Below are 25,387 nucleotides of genomic sequence, written 5' to 3' on the forward strand. Positions count from 1 at the left end.
CGGCACTACGCTTTGACATTTTAATAAAATAATAATACAACTATACACGTGACACGTTTGATGTTGATTATCGACAGTTACAGCGGCTGTGTGCGTATTGTATCGTAACTATATGTCAACTAACAAATTATCATTACACAATAAATATCGTCAATAATAAAATAGATAGGTACTACATACAGCCAGACATTTTATTGCATCAAACAAGTTTAAATATTCGATTAGATTAGATTAGCTTTTTGACGGCGAACGATGAAAACGGAAACGGCCGAAACGCTATCGGCAAAACAATACATTTTATCGGCTGCCGAAAATAGATATAATAGAAAATCCACCAGTCTACGGGGGGGGGGGCCATGGCCCCTTGGCCCCCCCCTTGGATCCGCGCCTGTCTCGCCGTACATTTTTAATCGAAACTCGATTGTGACGGTAACACTGAAATTCCCTTAATTTAATTTTGTATTTATTTTTATTAGTACTATTAATTTTTTTTTAAATTGTCATCATTTTTATTATACATTTTTATGTAATTACGTAAACTGAAAAAATACTAAAGGGGGGGGGGGGGTTGAACATCCAAACCCCCCCCATGTGTACGCCACTGGTAGTATGAATGTATGATTAAACTGTGGTTGCATATTGCTATGGATGCTACTTTCCCTCGTGTAGTAGGTATAACAATTATTAATTATTTTTAAAAAAATATGAGCGTTACCTATTTTGAAGATTTGAACTATGATTTAGTTTGTATATATAATAATATATATATTATTATTACCATTATTTATTATGAACAGAACACAAATTTATAAAAAATATTTTTAACAAATTCAAGTCTTAAAGTATTTTCATTTTCATATTACGTCATTTTCTTGTCTGAAACAACTTATTTTCCTATTGTTATTTTCTTTTTTCTAATAACCTTTTCGCTACACATAATGAGGAACCTTGAATTCAACATTCAAGTTTCTTGATAGAGTAAACATTTTTTCATTGACATTAATTTTAAGAAATAAGTAATAAAAATTGAAATTTGTTTTTATTCATTTCAATGTACCTATATTATCATATTATTTTACTAGCTTATTAACACTAATAATATTACCTACACGGCTACACCATTAACAGTCTTACCTACCGAAATTTTCCTACAGCAATATATTATTGTTGTAAGACCACTGGGTAGCGTACCTATTTACCTACGTATCTATTTCGACACCTCTATCTCTGCTCTAAATATAAGATCTATAGCCTTATAGGTGCCTAGACTTATTCTACTACATCTGTACATGCATTAAATACTTACGTGTATATTTATTATCCTCGGAAGTAGATGTTTTGTATTGATTCCACCTTCAATTGCAATCCCGAGCAATGGCTTGATTTTTTTAACAATTATACGAAGATTGCCTTGTTGGTCTAACATTATCTTTAAATTGAAACACAAAAAAATGAATCAAATATAAGTGGTTTTATAAATATGTTTTGAAAATTAATATTTCAAGATTAGGATGATTCACGTGAGAATTTAGACCTCGATTGATGTTGATATTACAATTAAATGCATTCACCAGTTTTTTTTTGTTATACTATTTGCTATATAATACTGTTTATACTACTTTAACATCTGATTAAAACTAATTTGTATATTATACTAATTATAAGTATATGAAATAATAAATACACACATTTATCAAACCTATAATTATTCTATTTATTATTTCAAAGAGTTTTAAAAACATAAATAGAAAAATGTGTAGGTATATTTAAAAAATAGGTATAGGTAATATGAGTGAGGCTTGGTGTGGCACGGTGATTGGCCACTTAAACTGTTAAAAAAATTTATAAAATTGTTAATAATTTAAATTCATACTTAAATTTATTAATTCATTTATTATAATAAACATGGAGATTGAGTAGAAAAAATTGATCAGCAAAAAAAAATAATACATATCATCGAAAAATCAAAGAATTCATCGCCCCATTCAGAATTTATGTAGGCCGTTTCATAAACATGGTCGGAATTGAATTTCTATTTTCATATCTTTTTTTGTTGTTATCAGTTATATCCTTTCGATTTAGAGATTTGGTGTACATAGTGTAATCATGGTGCCGGCGCGTCTTAATATCGAGCAACACATTTTAGTACTTACCCACTCAAAACGCATTATAATCTGCACGAAGAAACGGCAGTTCACGCTGCTTGTCACCTCAGCCAGGGTACGCTTATGCCAAATATTGTGTTTCATACTTAAATCGGACTCGGAGTATATATATAGAATACATAAATATTTTAATTAAGTTATCTATGGTCCATGTTTATGAAACATTCTACATTAGCCTTGTCCATACGCGGTATACTACTTTCAAAAATATAATGATTTGTTTTTGATCTATTATTACCTACTGCTTTTGAATTTATATAATTCCTCATTTCACATCCTATATTCTACATTACAAAATCCCACATAAGTTGAATATAAATATTATATATTACAATGTATAATATATGATTAATAAATCAGATTAAATCTTATTTACTATATTATATATTATTTGGATTTCCGAATTTCCGATTCATCCATCCCCATAAATAACCAATATCGGAATAATTTCATGTAAGCAGTACCTATACCTAAATATCTTAAATATAAAATAAATACGTTATACTAATATAATTTTATACTTTAGTTTTTAATAGTTCAAATTTAATATACCTATGTCAAATAATAGTTTAAATATATATTCAAAATTACCTGAGATTCGTTTTGTATATTATTTGAACATGATGATTCTATAAAACCACTTTCTCTCCGATAACTTCCGTCCTCATCCAGCAGTTCATTTTTACCATCATATGACCGCCCATGTTTGTTTGATAATTGCTTTAAAAATTTGATTTTGTTTCATTAATAATTATAATTTATTAAAATATCATTGCCTAGCCTTGTTAATGTTATAATAATTCGAGACGATCACGCATAAATTAATTATAAATCACTTTTTGTTCGTCTCGCTATTAAAACAAAAACAACATAAAATAACACTAAAGCTTGTGGCTCCTTCTATTTTTAATTACTGTCATAACAGAAATGTTGTATCATCATATCTCAAAAAACTAATATTGTTAAAAAAAAATTGGCAGTGTTAAACTTTTCTTTTATGTTATAGTTACAACTTGTCAACTTGGTGGTTTTTTTTTGGTTACACTCCAATTTATACATTTAAATCCAAGGATCGTTTCTGTTCCTACTTAGTATTACAAATTTGATTATTAATGGAGTAACAAGAATAAATATACATTTTTCTATACAATTTTATTTAGTTGCTTTGAGTTAAAAGATACCCATGTTTAATTACACACATTATCTATAATTGTACCATAAAGTATGTAATAAAAATGTCTCTACATAATATCATTGATTTTGATTATAAATACTAGTATAATCAATGATATTATACCTAAATTATCTTTATACGAATAAAAGACGCATTCGCTTTTTTTTTCCAGAATATTTGTTTATTCATCAAATTTTAGTAACTACTAGGTTATAATAATTATAGTTATAGTTATAATTACTGTACATTATTATTATTAATTGCCTAGTTCAAAATTGAAGTGAATACCTATAATTAAAACTACATACATTGAAATAAGTTAAATAAATTAAATTGGTATTTAATGGTTAAACATATTTTTAATTTCAGATGACAAAACTAAAAATGTGATGTGTAGATGTATAAATGTGAATAATAAATAATGAATCTATGGATTAAGTTAGTTTGTATTTGTATAAAACATACAATTATAGCAACAACTACTCATGCTTAATATAAGCACTGTTATATTTGTTAATTCTGAAGGTTTACTAAGCAAAAAAAATATCAAAAATAATCCTGAGATTTCAAAAACTAAATAAATAACCTCAAAATATTATACTAATATCATTACTTATTTACCTACTACCTACTACACAATATTACGATTATATATACAATTTAAATAATTATAATATATTTTTATTTATATAATGTTTGCAATTATTTGTAACTTTTAATCTTACAGGCAAAAATGTAAGATTTGATTTGAGGTTCTATTTATAAGGGCTGCAATAAAAAAGTATCAATATTTTGGTCTTTGACCTATGTTAGAGCAAAATGATACTTACTTCATGGACCCTGCTTATTTAAAATAAAAACCATATTAATATTAAGTTTAGAAAAGCCATATTTTATTAAGTACAAAATAAATATACCGATGATTAAGAAAAATATATATATTCGTGATAAAGTGATTAAATTAATAAAAGCCATTTCTGTATTTTAACTCTGAAGTGCACTTACAGGGTATTTACAAAAATTATTTACCTATGTCATTTTGGAATATGGTCTTAAGTAGCTGAAACACTAAAGGATTATAAGACATGCCGAATTTTTAATTTGAAGGTTTGTTATATGAAAAGTTTGTAAGGTATAGATAGATAAGGAATATAAATTGAAACTACAGTTCTTTAGAAGCTCTAAAATGAATTATAGATCAACTAAATAAAACATATAAACACAGAACAGTAAACAAGATAATATAAGGTAAAATTCTAGTTAAAGATGAAAATAGAAGACGGTGTACCAAAACTAAAGAAAACATATCTAACTACTTGGTTCACATACAAAAACTAAATGGAACTGAAACATCAACTGAAACTTACTAGAGAACTTCCATAGTACCAGGATTTCAATTTTTGGGTCCATCCCCCTAAGTGGGATCGCAGTCCCTCCAAGTATCCACTCTGAAAGCATCAGCAATGTTATTTGCGTAAAATTTAAAAAGTACCTATAATTAAGTAGCAATACAACTGTATGTAATTAATTTGCATATTTCATCGTTTATTCAAGTATTTTTTTTTTTTTTTGTCGAATTTGTGTACTAATTTATAAAAATTATATTTTTCAATCAAATTGAACTGTTATAAATAAAAATGAAAACGCTACTCAAGACCAATTTAACCAGTGAATGTATATAAATAACAACTGTTTTATTTTAACAAAGAAGGTGTGAATATATATAATGTATATAACTATGAGTTTTTGTTTTTTTTCCATCAGATTACTGAATGTTATATAATAATACTTTTCATTAATTTTAGGTGATAAAAAGTGAATCTAACTGATGAAAATAACGATATGTACTTCGTGTAAGTTGTTAATGTTGATAGGAGAGTATAGGGATACTTTAGGTACTGACAAATGCACTTCCACACAATACACAGTATAGTATTTACCTAATTAAAGCTAATCTATTTTTTTTTTTTTTTTAATCAACTAACTACCTACAATATTATATACTCGAGATTGTATGCACTATAACAAGATAACAACGAAGACTAAGAATTAAGAATAAAAAAATAAGGTATACCTAAGTAAATATCCAAATGACTAAATATTATTGATAGATTTATTATGTTATTACCTATTAAATATTATACAGTACAATAAAATAAATATACATCAAATGATGAAACATATTAAATAAAAATACATTTTTAGTTATTCCCTAATTAAAATTATTATTTAATTATTTTATAATTTATAGAAATATTACTTATTTAGCCATTTAGGTATACAATTTTTTTTATACATAATTTCATTTTTCAACTACTTATTTAAAAACAATTTTAGATCTATATTGAAAACAAAAAATTTTACTGTGGTCAAATAATTTATCATTAAATAATATTGCGCATTATAATATTGTATATGTGTTTCTTCTTAATATTTTAACGATGCACGATCAACTAGTGACATTTTCATAATTTATAATAATTATTAATGATTTAAATTGTTTTAAGTACCCAGGTGATACCCAATTGAGCACAGCTATTTTCGGCTGACCTTTTAACTACCCAGTTAAGTACAAAATTAAACATTATTATTTTGAAGTTTCCAACAACTATTGTTTTAACTATTGATATTTCAATATTAGATACATGAGTGGTTGATTTCAAAAAATATTGAAGAGAAGATTTAAATACATAAAAAAAGTGTTCCAAATTTACTACACAGTAATATCATACCCACCTATTATTCACAACTTTAACATTTAATCATACATGATATAGAACCTACTACATTTGTAAAATCTAATACATACACATAAATTATAAATTATAAATGTACGTGATAAACCACAAACATTGGAAATTAATACAGTGGGCCATGAGTCATCCAACTTTACAGTAAAACTTTATAATATTAGTTAAAGACAAAAATTAAATTTTTCTTATCCATTATAATTCAGGAGATTTTAAAAATAGTTATGCAAAATAAAAAAAGGTCATAAATACTAGGAATAATAAATATTAGGATTTAGAAGTTAAGTCAAAAATATTACATTAAGGTACACTAACTAAAAAAAACTCCAAGGTTTTACAAGAAGATTTACACAATTTTATTATTTAATATTTTTAAACAGTTTGTTATGTTATAACATAATATTTACCATTGGTAAATGACCAAGTTAGTATTTAATTTATTTCAGAAAATATGTCTTTAAAAAAAATTTAATAATCTTAGAAAATAATGTTATGATCGATCATGTTGTTTAAAATAATATCATAAAAGCCAAGACAAGACCATAAAGAATTGTCCGATCGCCTCGGCACAGACGCATCGTGCCCAGTGTCTTATTATTATTACTAAATAATGTATTTAATAGCAATAATAAATCATGGCATTCGAAAAAAATGACTGAATAAACTATCTGATATAGATTTTTGTATATTGACTTTTCGAAATCAAAGGGCTTATAAAAATAATTTGAAATTTTCAAAATATATTCAATATTCTTATTAAAAATATATTATGATTTAAGCAACCTTGTATTAAAATCTCAAGTATTAAGAAATCACAAAGTGAATTATAAATAAACAAATATTTAAGCTAGATGATTTTTCTACGTTTTAAAGTTAGAAAAAAATATCCTCTGACCAACGAAAGAATGGCACTTATTAAAAATTTTGCAATTATTGCACATATATAAACGTAAATCATTTATCATGCACCACACTACCGTAATTTTAGCTTGTAGGGGGAAAGAGTTTTGGCTTCTGATTTAACTGGAAATAAAAATTATCTTATAGCTTGATTTTAAATTAAAATAATATACGATAACGAGTCGCGTATATAAAAAAAAAATATAATTTTATATTTACATATGACACATCATGGAAATAAGAGAAGAATTTATTGTATTTTTATCCCTATATTATATGGACCAACGATGACGCTGAACATAGTTCCTGTAATTAGTTCCAACGGTGAAAAAACACAGACGAGTTAAGCGTGAAATTCGTGGTGTTATCCAAACAAAATATTATGAATGTGGTCTTTTTTTGGGGGAGCGGGGAGAGAGGTGCTTGTCCGTTTTGCAATAGATCGTTTTCACCAAAAAACGCTTCACGACTAACGTTTGTTACTGACTTTTTTTATAATACTAAAATATATATTGGCGTGTTTTATGTGCATGAGCATCATATTAAATATTAATATTAAGGTTAACACTGCATACATTATACCCATTATTTGGAAGGAACGTATTCTTGGAACAAATTCTTTTTATAAAAAAGAACGAGAAAATGAACAAGTTCTTTTGTTTCGAGGAAAAATAAGGAATATTTGTTGTTCCTTTCGAGTTCCAATTTACACAGATATGTAAATAATTTGAATTAAAATATTTTTTTTTAGTGACTTTTGCCAATTAGTAATCGTTATGAGTAATGATGTTAATCGTATAATATAATATTAATTAATACTGTTTAAAAAATAATAAATATAGATGAATAAAAAAAAATTATGTTCAATATTATATTCTTAAATTAAATAGTAAATTATAAAAATACTTGTAGATATGTATAAGTATAATCAAAAAATTAAGTACCTTAGTATATGTATGAAAAAAAACCATTGATGATTAAATAAGAATTTTTATTTTATTTGGAACTAAAAATGAACGAGTTCATTTTCCAAAGGAACAACAAATGAAAGAATTTTTTTAAGTAACAAGGAACAGGACCAATTCTTTTTAAAAAAAAAGAACAGAGAACGAAACGAATTCCTTTTCATAAGGAACTTTCCAAACACTGATTAAACTTACAACAATTATAAGATATAAAGTATGGCAAAGTTGCAAAAGTTTATTGTGCTCAGTAATGTTTTTTTAAATATTTTAAATTTTTTTTCGGATTCTGACAATATAATTACTTCTGTGCTCAATCGAGTTGTAGCCAAGTAATTGTCTACCTATTAAATCAGATATATCGTACACAAACAGATAAATCATTAAAAGTGAATTTTGATTAAATATGTATTATGTGTTTATTCATGAATAATTTAAAAGTATTATGGTAAATTAAAATTTTAAAATAATATTTTTGATCATCATTTTATACATGGATAGTAGTAACAGAAACTTGTAGCTACAAGAAAATTATTTCTCATACTAATGGCCTTTATTATATCGTAACTATATTCTATGTATTCTATAATTATATAATATTTTCATGGCTAAACAATTATGCCTATTGAATATTACTTTTGTCTATTTTGATAAATTGATTCAAAAAACTAAGATTTAAATTTGATTTTCTTGGTGGTAATATTTATTTAGTTTTTTTGAATTAATAAGTTACATGCAACATGGATTACAGAACTTACTCATTTAGTATGCTACCTACATCAGAAATGCTACCTACTTCAAATTCAATTTAGTTTAATATTAATAAAATCAATAATAATTATAATAATGTCTTACCTTATATGTTTACATTAATTCATTATTTCTTCATAATAATAATTTGAAAATTTGAAAATTAAATCTTGGTCACTTTGACATCACGTCAAAATGGCCTGAATATATTCTGTGAGTTCACTGATTATCACCATTCTTTCTTTGATTGTTTTTAAAAAGAAATGTATCGACTTTTAATTTTTAACTCTAATTTCATATTATTTTTACTTAATTTGTCTCCATAAGATTATGTACCCAAAACCAAAATTAGCTAAACTATTAAACTCTTTTCATTGGTCTGAATGCATCATTGTAATTTTTTTATTTTTTTCAAAATAATTTGAAGACTTTTTACTTCTGTTCACTTGTACATACATTACTGTTATATTTTGTTTATCAACAATAAAAATATTTGCTCTGTGACCTCATCAGCATAGACCCAGAATTGGCAGGATCCTTCGACATGCTGTCCATAATTTTTATTATCAATATTATTATTTTCAGAGTTAGAATTGACATTTGAGATAAAATCTAAGCGGGAAAAGACTTAATGCTCTATTTACCCAAGCAAATCGTCTATTTATTACATATTTATTTTTTGCCTGAAATTTGAATTAATCAATTTTCAGTACTTATGGGTTATCTCGACTACCATCCGCCACATATGGATTATAATGACTACCGCACGCCGGTGCCCACTCTAATTCTATTTTTTCTAGTGTCGTTACAATCGTGAAACAAATGATACATTTTTAATAGGAGTTCCTGATTGGTTTTCTGCTACTTTGATGTCTAAAATACATCAAAACATAGAAAAAAGGACGACAATTTACTCTGATTACTGGCGGGCATAATACACAATACAAGATAATGTAGAAATAGCGAAATGGAGAAACAAACGTCATAGAGGTACAGCAAGTCACCATTTAAAATCCTACTTGGCAGAATTCATGTGGAGGAATACTCATAATGACCTATGAAGACCAGTCCAATGTGTTACTAACCTTACTTATTTTATAAATTTTAATCTTATTTGTTTGTAATTACTAATTATATTGTTTGTATTATTAAACTCTTACTTTTTTTAAAATTATATATCACTATACTTATAAAGATGTGCATTGCAGCAGGAGTTCGACATCAAGGTAGTCGCGATAACCCAATTTTCAATATCAATCCTCGACCACTTATTTTTTTCCGTTTATCAAACATGGAACATACTCAACATGACACAGATTACCCCAGTCTATAATACTAGTGTCTAGAGTACTATTAAATGTCTATTTTTGACAACTGGAGTTAAACAAGACTAACACCAAATCAGTCCTGTTTCACATAAACTGAGTACCTTGCTGTTCTTAACGTAATACGTAAACATTTAATTATTCTTCTTAATTGAATTATATTTAAAAAACAAAATTGTCAAACATTGAAAATATCTTTTTCTACATTTCAGTTAAGTTATTTTAATGGCATTTCCAACCTAGTCTCTTTTGTGATAACTTTAGGCATATTCATCCAAATCTACATTATACAGTGGCATACACACTACATGTATTAGGTACCTACTTTGTAACATGTATTATTTTTTGGTAAAAACTTTCTTTCATTCAAAAACTATTTTTTTTGATTTTGAATAAATAATATTATAAATATACCAATAAATATCTCTCAAAAATAAATTACCCTTACAATCACAACACAAATATAGTTGCATTATACAACACAAGCTATCTAAATATTATAAATCAGACCATATCCTATCAGACTATAAAATCATGTTATTTATCTTAATTTTAAATTTTTATTATACATACCTAGTCTGTTGTCCTTATTGTATTATATTGCATAAAATGTAGGTAACATACTAAAATACATTTTTGGTGATGGTAGCATACTAAACAATTTGATACCTAAATTATGAAAAATTAGCAAATATAATAGGTGAATTTTCAAGTATCTACACTTGAAAAATATCATCTTTTTTAAGTTATTCACTAAACATAAGCTTAAAAGTTATGTCTACAATATACTAAAGTAATTATTCATAAAATAATTTCTATTAAAAAGTTATAATATTTATATAGGTCAAATTTTTATAAGTAATTGCATAAGTATGTAGGTAATAACTAATAATTACATCAATATATAATATAATATTATAATATGATAAATGATGATAAAAAAAAAGAAAAACTGTTATTTTCTAAATGAAATATTGTTATTTTAAGTATAGGATTTTCTAAGTAAAACAACTAATTTATGCTTGATAAATAATTAAAAAATAATAAAAATTATGGATAATTTTGTATTAAATTATTTCTCCCATGCATACTAAAAAGTTTTATAACAATAGTCATAAATAGTCATTTATGGTCTATGGTAATGACAACAAAATACATAATCACTTAAATATATAACAGTGTTCATTTTTAATGAGGTGGATCATTTTTACAACAAACCGAAGCAAGTAATGTATTATTATTAGGAGTTGGAGTGTTGTGATGGTTCAGTAGAAAACAAAGAGAATAATCACCGAGACAACAATGTTACAATAAGATATAAGGTATATAGGTACCTTATAAATATAATTCTATAAGACTAATAATACTATTTTATTATAGAATTATTGCATTAATTATTTTCTAAGACACTGTTGTATTAAAACTACAATATTTTCAAGATTAAAACAACATAGGTATATTTTAACCAAATTGAATGGATAAGTATCATCTTATTTTTGTATGATACATAAAAGTTAAATTATTTCTACACTATAATCTATATATATAAATATATATATATATTACTGTGGCTTTATAATATGTACCAGGTACCTATATTATATAATATTATATAAATGTGGCTTTTCAAATTTAAATTGTGTTTTTAAATAGAATGAACTACATCAATATATTGTGATTGATAGAATTTACCAATATTAAATTAGAAGGTACCTAAGATGACTAACATACAGTTTAGTATTACTAAACATGATAAATGATATGTATCTAGTGTACTTATATTGCAGTGGAATACCAAAATCTCAATTTTTTTTATTAAAAACTGAAGTTAATAGTTATAAAAAACTAGTTGGTCCGACTAAAGGTACATATTCAAGTTGTTCTTTAAAATTTTACACTCTGACATTAATGGAATTTATAGGTACATAATTTCAGACGATTGAATTTCTAATGTTAAAAAAATAATAATTTTATGATTTTGTACTTTACCGATGACCTAGTCATATTAGATTCATCATAAATGCCTGAATTTCGATGCGTATAACCAACATCAATCAAATCGTTATGATATTTTCTTGGTAAAAGCTCAGTTTCCAAGTCACCATAATCCTAAATAAATAATTATAAGGATCAAAGGAATCTATAACAGTAGTTATTATAACATTTTTTTGTAACTTACTTGATGGCTAAATTCAAATTCTTCCACTTCCATATCTCTATGAGATTGTTCGTCAGTTTTCATCGGAGAATGTTTTCCTTCAGATTTTCTATCATTACTAAAAACGAAACAATGGTAAAGTTACAATATTTTAACAGAATAAATACTGATACTCTAATACCTATAGGTTTTTGTATTGGTAACAATATAATAATTTATCGTTGACGCAAAAGCTACTAAAAGACATGAATATGAATGAATATATTTATTTGTAAATAAAATAATATACATAGAATGATGGGTAAAATGTATTTTGCATAACATAAGCATAACCAAAGGTTCTACAAGTCTTTTTAAGTTATTAAATTATTAAACCTATATAGTACCTATTTAAATAATTTTTCTAAAACTGTATTTTAATAGTCATAACTTATTAAATAGGTATTAAAATAGTTATATAATAGGTATAATAAATCTAACACGAGTTCAATCTTATAAATGAATAACTGAAATCCTTTGTTATCAAAAATATAAAAAATATAAAAATAGTAAATGCCATGACTGTTTTAGATAAATGAAAATAAAAAGAATGTTATCTAAAAAATATTTTCAATTTAAAAATACTACAGTATTGTTGGATGACCATGAATGTGGTAATTTTACAAATACAATAAATACAAAAATGAAATTAGACTATTTATGATCTTTAAAAATTAACTAAATCAAAACGATATATAAATAAGTTTTAATGCATTTTGATTGTTATTAAACAATTGTTATACATAGTATGTCGTATGTGAGCTATATAATTATATTATTTCCTGTCAAAGTACGATTGTTTTGTAACGTTTAGAATTTTTAATTTAATTATTCAAAATATTGATTATAATAATTCTCAATCTAAGGTTTTAGACATTTTAAATACAATTGTGTTATTTCTACTAATATACTTTTAATATACTTTTGAATAAGTCCAACCGTTAATAACAGAAACCACAGAATAATTTGCCTCGTGTTTGATTTCATAAAATACATTTAATTTTTAATAATTATCTTAAAACGAGGTGTTAACGTCAACTTAATACAGAGTACACGAATCTTTCACGTATTAACTATTAGTATACCTAGTCCTATAATTTGAATTTGAATACTCGGTAGTCCCAATATCCATCCCAGAATTTTCATTAGGAAAATCAAATCCTTTACTTTGGCCTCCGGATATATTTGTATTAAAACCATCAAGTTTCTGAAATATACAAGTGTGCAATAGAATAGAATAGGCATTTTTTCCCTTTAAGTTAAGCTTATTATAATTGTTATTGACATTCTTACTCGGGAGTGTGTTTTTCTGGATTCCCGTCCTCTTCTATATACCAATTGATCAAAACGGTCTCGATCCGAGGGACCTATTAGTTCGCGCAATTCCGTCAACAGCGTAAACTAAAAAACCAGACCGTTATTAATGCAATCATAACCACTTTAATGTGAGATAACTCGGGTAGTAGGGATCAATTTAAACACAAATAACTGTACAAATATGGTTGAAATTAAAAATAATGAATACGTACGTCGTCATATCAGTATGTGTTTAAAATGTTCCATTTTCCTTTTTTATTTTAATCTATTTTCAAGGTGCCCGGTGCCAATGTCATTTTGTTTACAAAAATACACACAACGGGAATAATCATCCCGTCTTGTAGAATTCACCAAATTTGATAATTTTTTTTAACTATAGAATGTAATATTCCATAGAGCTCGTTGAACTCTGTTTTTTGTATTTTAATCTCAAATTTTATAAAATGTCTTTAAAAATAAAACAATTCTATGCTTATTTTACAAATTATTTTTTTACCATTATTTAAAATAAATAAAAAATCTGAGTTCAATGCGATCTGTACAGAAAGTCTTCATCTTTTACATAAAAAAAATAGTTATCAAAATCCGAAAATTCTACACGGGCTGAGAACTTTTCCTGTGAAGCCATTAAAAAAAAATATAATACACGGTATAACCAACCCCTCCCCTCGCTGTAAATAGGTAACGAGCAGTAGATTAGTGGACAATTATTATAATTAAATTGACTACAAAAATATAAAATATTTTCAAATTTTATGGAATTGCGAAAAATTTGAAAAACCGGCACCGGGCCCCTTAATGTTTTTCTATAACAAAAGTGTGATTTTTATAATATGTCAGTCATTGATTTTTGTTCACCTTATCAGTTGTATTGAGCAATTCAAAAAGTATAGTTATAAATGCGTCAATAGACATTCGAGAACATGAATACTCGTCCAAATAATACCGCAAAGTATTAAATTCATTTTTCGTCAGCAAAATTCGAGCCTTTTCCTCTACCATTTGAGATGCAGCAGATGTCCCTAACTTCAAAGCACCGTCTGCACTAAAATTAATATTGCCATGTTAAGAATAATACGTTCGGATTCATTCTTATTGTTAAAATAAGTAATTTTCTAGAAAGGAAATATTGAAAAAATCTTATATTTTTGTAACTAATAATCGTTAATTTTTAAAATAATTATTCTTTGTTATGTATTGGAATATAAGTATGCCTAAACTATATATTTATAAGAGTATTATTACTATAAAATGTGTTTTTTATATGATGTGATTATTATTTACTATTTGGTGTTTTTATTCGTAAATTTCATACAATTATAATAATATATTATTATACTTTAATACTTTTTACATAGTAAGACATACAACTTCACCGACATTTTATTAATTGCTCTTAATGTACCTAATTAGTATTGATAATTAGATTGATAGCTGAAATTGATTTCCAAACAAAAATATATGAAATTGTTCGCGCACTATTACAGTTGTTATGACACTCAACTAGTCAACTATAATAATTATTTACGGACTCTTAGGTATAACATTTTTGTAAAAATATCATGTATTTTTATATTTTAAGTTCTGTCCTGGGGACTATCCCAGGCCATAGCTTTAAAGTGTAGTTTTACTATTTAAATCTTATATTTTTTATCATTTAACATCAAGAAATGTGTAATAACTACTGATACTTCAAATGACCAAAAATGATAAATAACCTGTTTATTATTAAAAAAAATATATATGTTTATTTGGGTTTGTTTATATTAGTACTGACTTAATTGGTATACTTATAAATGTATTGGGAATGTCTGTAGATATTTAGTAATAATTTAGTTTTGTTAAATATCTATGGAATAAACATTCTTGGTTTATTCAAGAGTTTTTCTGTAATTGTATGGTATGTTATGTTTGAATATAATTCAAATTATGTATCTGTATGAATCGTTCAAAATATAATATAATATCAACATGAATATTATAATTTCTATATAATATTTAAGACGTACTATTAGAAACTCATTACAAACTAATATTAAAGTTAGAAATATCTATTGTTAAAATGTGTAAACTAACAAGTATTAAAATTGTTTTTAACTAATTCAATATGTCTAATTAAACTTTTTAATAGCCATCTAGTCACTATTAATTGAAGCTTTTATATGAAGAAGTATGATAAAAGTTTTTCCTAAAATACATAAAAAAAATTTAAAACTACACAAATTACCTAAGAAATTTATAAATTTTATGATTATTAAGTTTGAAACATATTTAACATCACAAAAATGGTCTTACTTGTCCATCGAATGGTTCCAATTTGTATCTGGATTATATGTTGTGCAGGAATGGGGGACTTTACCTACATCTCTTACAGTAAGTGTCATTTGTTTTTGAAATTTCAATTGATTTACTGCTTCATCGTGTGATAAATTCAAAAAAGATTGACCATTTACTTCCAAAATTTGATCACCAATCTAAAAATAAATATTTTTAACATAAATTAGAATAATACTGTTTCAATTGAATAAAATGTATTTATTACCATAAGTCCAGATCGATCTGCAACAGACTCTTTATCGATACCGGTGATAAAAATACCTAAATTATACTCAGTTCCACCCCTAATCATCAGACCAAGACTTTGTCCCGGTTCAATCACCAATTCAACCTTAAATCATTTTCGTTAAAAAATATAGATGCACCTAAATCAATTTTAAACTCATATATAATTATAAGCTTACTTTTCTTATTTTATCTTTGGATGATCGAGTATAGGACCATTTTGAGTAAGGCGAAATGGGTTTGGCATATTCTAAAGGAGGTGAGACTGGTTGACCCTTACGATTAATCCATGAATACGTCCTGGACAAATTCCACGCATCGTCTTGATTAGTGTTCTCGTCGTGGTCCTTTTTGTGCATGGTAGGCATTGATTGAGGTGGTGATGGACATTTTACTGTCATTGTAATTTGCCGATATGACTTAAAAATCTGAATAAAAAGAAACGAATTAAGGAAAACATTTGTCGGTAGTTCGGATTCGTCGTACTTTTAATGCTTCTTCGTGTGATATAGTTGAAAATGGTCTGCCATTTACTTCTAAAATTGAATCTCCAGGCTTAAGACCAACGCTCTCGGCTATACTTCCTTCTTCTACCCGTGATATATACACCCCAACATCTATTTAAATAAGAATATTTACAACATATTAGTTTATTAAGATCGTTAAAATTTAAATACGAATAAACAATATACTATTATGGAATTCGACTATCATAATGAAATAATAATGATATAGGTAACAGTTCTATATTCTTTGACTATTATTAACTAGGTTCTAGCGTTATTGTGTTAGATTATGGTCAAATATAAAATGCAGCTGATTGCTTTATTATAGAACACCTTTACCATAAAATAGGTTTTTTTTGTAAAAAATTATTCAATTAAGTCTAAAATAAAAATGTAATTTACTGGTCATAAAATTAAAAGAAATTATGGTCTGTCGCTCAAGGTTGTCAGTTGATTGACTTCTGGTATATTTATAACTTTATTTGTATATGATATCTCATCATGTATCAATATACGATAATATTCAATTTATCAAAATTCATATTAGATAATCTATTACCTAGGTACTTAAATAAAGAAATAATGTACAGTTAAAAAAATATTATTATTAGTAATTCACACAAGACTATGTAGCTAGATTTTGATTCAATATATTTGTCAAGTATGAAGAATGAAATGCATAGAACATTTACTATGGCTATTGCTACTTAAGTGAATATATGCAGTGAAAAAACAAATAGATAAATATATAAATCATATAGAGTTTCCATTTATAACGGGCAACGAAGTGCACGGGATCAGCTAGTGAATATATAATATATATATTTTTTATTGATATAAAACCCGACAACTATTGCCATTAGCTGTTTGTAGGGGGATACAGTTGGTTTGAAATATATATTTGTATGCGTGGCAAGGAATTTGTTGCTAAAAATCCCGGGTGGTCACCCATCCAGGAGCTAGCAACGCCGGCCGGTATGTACACTTATAGCGAGTACGCAACTAAGTGTAGACACCGAGCCACACCACAGTAAATATACAAACATAGCATTATAGCGTATATAATATACCTATTACTATATTATGGTAATTATTTTTTCTATTAGAAATTTGGAAAGTTGAATTACATTTTTCCAAAACCATCATATTTATCATATATTATAATTATAAATTTATAAATAGAAGTCAACACTGAAGTACCGTAAAATTATTTAAATAGGCATGTGGTATAAATAGTTAAAATTAGAGTAAATATTTTAAAAATATTGTGTAAAAGTACCAAAATACTCTACATTTGATTTAACATTGAAATAATAGATACCTATAGACTAGTTTTTTTTTAACAAATCAAATGTTATTACTATTTACTATTAGTTGTAAACGGTATAAGTTGAACTATATTTTGGCGGAAACCAATCACATACATTGTATATTGTATAACAATAATATTTCATACAATGTAAAAAGCTGTTATATTAATATAAGTAAATAATCAATATAAGCGTAGAGTAGCTTAGTCACCGATAGCACGGTGTAAGTAATTTAATGATAAAAATTGCTTAGAATTTATATAAAAATGTGTATATAGTAAATAGTAATGTACGGAGTGGTGAAAGAGTCTATTCCTTGTGAATAATATTTTTAAATTTATTATAATAACTAGACCGGATTTTCATGCAGTAAAAATCAAAAAAATGTGCAGTTAATTATCGTTATTTTTGTAAACATTTGAATTTTGAAAAGAGTAGGTATTAAAAAACTTGTATGTATTTTTAATATAGCCGTCGTTAGTTTGACGAATTACAAAAAAAAAAATTGTGCTAACGAATTGTGGAAATTTTTGAATTACTAGGTATAAGAAAAACGTATGAGGGACATTGTATTCAATTTACAAGTTATGTAACCAAGCATAAAAATGTTTATCAAGTTTGTATAGAAAATGATAATTAAGTACTTATAATTAAAAGTTTCATGTTTCTGCAATTAATATTTTTTGAATTAAAATATGATAACAAAAACCGTTTGAGGATAAATTGTTATTTTAGGGTTCCTCATAAGCATTGTTCATATAATTGAAAAATATCAAAAATACAGTTTCAATTTTTTTATAGATGAACATTTAAAGTTCAAATGCATATGTCAAAATAATAAACATTTGAAAATTATTTTGCAGTTGAAAATTCATAACATTTATAATTGAACACCTAAATTTAAAAATGTAATACTGAACTAATTACTCATGTCTCATTAGTTTTTATTTACTGGAATTTAAAAAAAAGTTTAGTTAAACATCATATAAATGTTTACTGAGATATTGAAGTTTAAATTGTGAAGATATGGATATTAAAAAGGAAGTATGATGAGTTAACTTTAGACAATTTTGTTTTGTAGAAAAAATATTAATAGTAGAAACTTGAAACATTCCACTATTGCTTAAAAGTTAAATTTTCATTTTCTATACACTGTGTATAATAGTATTATACACGTACAATTTTAAGCTATTTATACTACAAACATATTCACACTATGTGTCGTAGGTTCTGATTTATAAGTTAATAACAATAATATATGATATAATGTTATAATACGAATGTTTGCGATGTTAATTGCATTACATTATTTCATCATAATGTAGTATTAAAATACAATTTAAGTACTAATAGTAATTATATAAATTATTTAAATATCCATAGAAATAGAAGTTCACACCATTGCTTTTCATAAATTCAAGTTTAACACCTCCATTACAGTGAACAACTGAGACAACTTAGACATTTTTACCAAATAATCATTTAGCATTTTCCAGAAATGATTCTGTTTTAAAAAAGTATTTTGGCTTCCCTGGGTTTTACTTTTGATCCCCCTCCTACTTAAATTACCAACTATAAATCTAATTTTCTACCGAAAAATATCTTCCATATTAAAGATTAAAGCATTTTAATTCAATTTAATGTTGACATCAGATACAGAAAAACACATTTATCATTGTTAAAAATGTTTGTATTTCAACACTTCACTCAGAATCTAAGAATTCAAAACCCGTCGAAATTAATATGAATTCTTTTCATTGACGCAATAATTTAAAATCATTTTCCTATGTATACGTATACGCATTACGCTGTCAAGCAGAATGCAGATCTTATTGTTACCTATCGCTTTTCTTATATTCTACGTGGGAGCGGAGAGTGAAATTGCAGGTTTGAGACAGTAATATAACAAGCCTCGCTGATCATATTCTTAGGAAAAATAAATGATATAATAGGTACTTTGTGTAAGTTTATACATATTATATTGCTTGGAATAATTTAAGAATCAAATATATTTCTACTTATTAGCAGCTATCACAGACAATAGATATTTACCTTCTGATTTAATATTTTTAAATAAAAATATCAATAAGTTAAATTAATTTGACTTACTTGATTCGTCTGCTCCACCTTTAACACAAATACCAAATCCTTGATTGGATGGGCTTCCCGACGTTGCATTTGGTCTTGACATTGATATCGTACGAACTGTAAGATTATCATTATGTATTGTGGATGATGTGTTGTTGTGTGGTTGCGATGTGTTTGAACCATGGGGTGGAGGTGATTGTGGTTTAGCACTAGACACGTGATACGAAGAAGATGCGTTGTAATTGGGTGCTGCAAACATTTTAAGAACTTGTTCCGGCGAAATAGGTCTCTTTTTTCCAGAACTTCCTCGTGAACCGGCATTATTAGAACGATTACTATTGCTACCAGTGCCTGTGTGAAAAACAAACTCGTGGTGTACATTTGTAGGACAGAACAACTAGGACTAGACAGAACAACACTTCACAAATCACAATTACAACATTTATATAAATAAAGCATTGTATATTATATATATGTTAATGCCAATATAAAATTTAAATAAATAAACAAACCGTAATATAACCAATAATGTTTAATTTTTAAATACCAAATTAATTTAAACCTTAATTTTTATTTTACAAATTTTAATTGTATATTTTTAGCCTAATCGACACAGTTAATTGAATCATTCACTCATTTGACTCAAATAGGCTGATTTTGATTAGCATGTATATTAAATTACAAACACATAAGAAACAATTCGTCTCTTGGACTCACCAATTGGGTAATGCCGTCAATATATACTTTAAATGGTATATTTCCACAGTTCTTAGTCCATTTTCCAAAATTTTATATCATATATTTTGACAATTAATACTAATTAAATTATAATTCCTTCGAATTATTACACCGAAAAGTATTTAAGTTTTTCAAAATATATTTTTTACATTATTAGAAGTCATTACGAAAACGAAACAATACATTTTTAAAAGTAAAAAATATATTTATGTTTTTTCGATTAAGTATAAATATTAAAGATTTTTCATTAGGAATGAGACAACATTTATATTTGAAATATATAAATAAATAAATAAGTACCTAATATTGAATAATTATTAGTTTTTTGTGTATTACATTTATTGTGTATATTTTTTATTCATGAACTTTTTGTCAATTGAATTTTTAAGTTCAATAAGCAGCTCTTACTAAACTTCAAATAATATGTGTTTGTTTGCATATGTCAACGCAATAAATCGAGAAATAAATTTTTATAGTTCTATATAAGTATATATAACTATTGTCTAAGTTCTAAGACAATTGATTATTGATTATTTTTTCTCGTTATTTTATTTAGATGAACTATTTTTACTATTATTAGTGTACAAACTAGTACTAGACAGTCAGGCTCCGTGCGACCATGCCTCTATCTAATAACAAAGTAATATTTCTATATTACGGTTCATGGAATATTTCTTTTATATTTTCATATATAACTATAGGCGACAGTCTAAATTATATAAAATACTAATATAAATACAAATATATAATATTTTAGCAGTTTAAAATAGTATACTATTCAATAATGTAATGTTAATACTAATTTATACTTCAAATACATACTACTAAATACTGATATTTTGTATTCATTTCAATTAGATAGCTTGGTTTTTTAGCTCTCTGTGTATGTAAGTGATCAACACTTTGAAAATTTAAAACCATTTTGATAGCCCGGGATTTTGCAATCCTTGAATTTATTTATTTTGTATTTAATATACAAGATACAATATACAATACAATTACAGTTATGTATCTATTTATGAACGTATTCTAAATCTTAGTTACTTGAAAGATACAATTATACAAGTTACATAAACAATTTAAAAAATACGAGTAACATTTGAATTGAAATCGAGTTTGAATTGAACGCTTATATATTTTTATACATATATTATTTTGATTATTTTGATATATAAATATATATATATATATATATATATTATTCTACACAATTTTAGAAATATTTAAAGCTTTTCAAAACAAGTTTCACCTGAGAATTATGGCTTATTTCTTTGATTTAATCTATAATGAGTTTTAATTAAAAATTAAAAATGTGGAGGTAAGCATATTATACAAAACAAAACATTTTACAGGAACCTAAAGACAAGAAACCTACACGATAGTTTCAAATTATCTTATGTTGATATCGACATATCATTCCTGTTATTAACGATTAGAAAAATGTCACCGATTGTATTCTGGCGAATTGGTATAATAAAATTTAACACATTATCTAATATCTTAATGTGATTAAAATTTTAAATGTAGAAACACATCATGTGTCGATGAACTTGGCCTAGGTAAGTAAAATAATGGATTCATGCTGAAAAAGGGTGTTTGGTGAATGGTGATGATGTTATTCGTTTAACTAAAAGTATTTTATACTATTGCTTACCCGTGTTTTTAAAAATTATCATGTCCCTATGGCCTTTACTCTATAAAATCAAAATCAACAGAATGTATGAAGCTATGAGGGAAAAACTAATTTGATTATGTTCCCAAATAATAAAGAAAATAATTTTTTTAAATATTATATCATTCGAATATTGAACTAATTACACATATCGAAGTTTGAAATAAATGTTCTTACAGAATTCGTTGGATTATTTTTGGGAAATGATGGAATAGTTTACAAAAATAATAAAAAATAATGAAAGAATTCAAATTTAGATTCAAAATATAGTGTAACTAAAAGGCTTTTTTATTGTCTTTTTTACTACCCTCTGAAATCAACGATGGATATACAATGTTAATTTCAGCGTCATTCGTGGAGGACTTTAATATTATTCATACTACGTACTTAATAATTAAATTACGCATAAATAAAATTTTCTTTAAATTATAAGCTGAGAACCCGTTTACAACATCACGAACGAAGCTGAATAATTTTATCAGCATAGACATAATTGATATGTAATTACAATAAGTGGGTGTACAATGTATATTTTTTTTTATATTTTAATATAATATTATAAAATGTGTTATTGTTAACTATTGTTTAGGCGATATTTGAGTTGAAAAATATTCAGTTCTATACCTATTAGTATACCTAAATAATTATTCGACTCACTCTGTCTATGACGATTTTTTTTTATCATTATAATTATATTTTTTTGACCAAAAACGCAATACTATTTTACTCATGCAAGTAAATTTGAAAAAAAGTATCTAAATATATAATTTTCTTGTACTAATGTAACTCAGATACGTATTTCAGTTATATGTACGAGAATTCAGATACTTTCCAACCGTGTTATCAATCTTGAATTATCTAAGAAATAGTAAATCTTAGAATTATTAATTTATATAAGTTAAATTTAGCAATTTAGTAACATAGTTATAACTTTGTATATAGCATCTGCTATTACTTTGGGTAAATTCATTTTGTGATAACTGTTAAGCTATTTTTACTTTACACTACTGGTTTAATCATTAATAATAGGAACTACAATACATTTAATATAAATAATAGTTAAACCAACCGGATAATATATTCATAATAATTTAAAGAAGTACTGAATGAAGAAGAATATAATATATAGAAGCATTAATTTAGACTAAAAAGGTACTAGGCCTTATATTGAATGTACAATGGCCTAAATATCATAATTTGTAATTTTGTATTCGTGCTAATATACTGCATATGCATGTTAGATCCATGATCTGAGTATTAAATAATAAATATTTAATTGTTATGACATGTTTATATTATTACAGATGTACAACTTAAAAATAGAAAAATACTTTTAAAAATGTTTGGCATGCAATTCAAAACAAATATCTTGCAATCAAACATAATATAAGCTATATTTCCCTCTAAGTATTTTTAGCCATGCAAAGTCACTTATTATTTTATCTAAAATATCGATGTGTTTTGTTATACGATTCTCAAAAACAATCAAGAATTTTTAAAATTTAAATCCAAAGTATTTTTTGTATTAAATTTAAGTTCAATAAATACAAGACAATTTTAACTTAGACAAAATGTGTTCACAAACTAAAAATTATAGTTTAAGTATATAGTTTATAGTTATTATAGGTTTCTTGATTTAATTTTAGAATCCAAAATCTATTATCTCTTACCTGGGTGATTTGGTCCAGATACGCCAGCTGATGACTCCCTTAGATATGTTGCTCTAGGTGGTGGAGGTGGTGGTGAGGCAGCTGGAGGCTTTTCGAGTATGGTATAAGATGTGCCTGGTGGAGAATAATACAAGCCAGTTCTTATTTTGTTTACTCCGCCCTTGGTTCGTCCATAATGTCCCATGACATCTTCAGCTTCGGCTGCTCTGCCACCGCTTCCGCCGCTTCCACTGCCACCTCCAGATCTGTTGAACGGCAATGGTAATAGTCGGTGACCGGTACGTTGTCCTGACGGCGGGACGGATCCACTGCTCCCAGGACTTCGACCCCATCCTCCAAGCATCATTTTCCCATTACACAAAACACTTGTAAATTTTAATTGGTTCGCCAAAATACCTGAAAACAAATTAAAATGTAACGTTTGAAAAAAAGATACAATAATATTATTGCTATGGTGGATGTATAGTATACATCCATCATTACTCAACATCAACCCCATTAGCATTGGGTTATATATATGTATCAACATCTACTATTTAATACATAATATAGTATACATAACCAACTAATATCATAATTACATTTTCAATGTAAATTTATTAGGCTCGTATACTTTTATATTTCAGAAACACTCTATGTAGAGCCATTTATAATGAAATGTCTCAACGTGTTATGATGAGTGAAAACAGCCGTATAAATCATACTAAAAAATTGACAGAAAATATAAATCTAATCAATTTAGTGATGTTTGATAATTTATACCTAAACAGTATTAGCACTCACAGGCAGGGGCCTACCTAGGAATTTTTCAAAGGGGGTCCAAATTTTTTAACATGTAAAAATATTATACAAACAGTGGTTTACACCTTAAACATTTTAAATTCTGTCAATCCATGGGGGGGGGCCCATACCCGACCACCTCTCCCTCCTTGGGTACGCCCCTGCTTACAGGTACTAAACATTCATTTAATAAAAAAAAGGTGATGTATGAACAAGCGGCCATCAAATAACGTCTTCACACTTGTAATATTACAACCCTGTAATGATGAGTATAAAAAAATTTATTTAAAATTAAATAAAACAACCAAAATTGCATAGCTGTAATGTTTTTCTCATGTTGATGACAGCCAATAGGGCATATAAAAGTGGGAGTAACACCATAACACCATACGTTAAAAACACATGTATATTAAGTTAGTATGTAATTTGGATATAAATAATTTTGTATCACCAATACATATCATGGATTAAAATGAAGAAAATTTTGGACAAGATCCCTTATAAATTAATTTGCATGGCAT

The 25,387-nt window shown here is 26.2% G+C and overlaps 1 protein-coding gene across 2 annotated transcripts in view; it reads right to left on the reverse strand.

Moving 5' to 3' along the window:
• LOC111026305 (whirlin) overlaps nt 1-25,387 on the reverse strand; it is a 36,238-nt gene that overhangs the window by 4,126 nt on the left and 6,725 nt on the right. Inside the window, exons 2-15 of one of the 2 annotated variants that reach the window (XM_022304358.1) lie at nt 24,087-24,482; nt 20,028-20,357; nt 16,589-16,719; nt 16,282-16,530; nt 16,083-16,208; nt 15,836-16,014; nt 14,399-14,585; nt 13,517-13,624; nt 13,309-13,430; nt 12,206-12,302; nt 12,016-12,135; nt 4,707-4,787; nt 2,757-2,885; nt 1,307-1,429 (exon numbers count right to left, since the gene is read on the reverse strand). In XM_022304358.1, the coding sequence (XP_022160050.1) occupies nt 1,307-1,429; nt 2,757-2,885; nt 4,707-4,787; nt 12,016-12,135; nt 12,206-12,302; nt 13,309-13,430; nt 13,517-13,624; nt 14,399-14,585; nt 15,836-16,014; nt 16,083-16,208; nt 16,282-16,530; nt 16,589-16,719; nt 20,028-20,357; nt 24,087-24,432 (2,328 nt within the window). In that variant the 5' untranslated portion in view covers nt 24,433-24,482. The remainder of the gene's footprint in view (nt 1-1,306; nt 1,430-2,756; nt 2,886-4,706; nt 4,788-12,015; nt 12,136-12,205; nt 12,303-13,308; nt 13,431-13,516; nt 13,625-14,398; nt 14,586-15,835; nt 16,015-16,082; nt 16,209-16,281; nt 16,531-16,588; nt 16,720-20,027; nt 20,358-24,086; nt 24,483-25,387) is intronic. The other variant, XM_022304359.1, reaches the window with a different exon arrangement.

This window comes from Myzus persicae, unplaced genomic scaffold (assembly GCF_001856785.1).
Source record: "Myzus persicae strain clone G006 unplaced genomic scaffold, MPER_G0061.0, whole genome shotgun sequence".
Classification (NCBI taxonomy): domain Eukaryota; kingdom Metazoa; phylum Arthropoda; class Insecta; order Hemiptera; family Aphididae; genus Myzus; species Myzus persicae.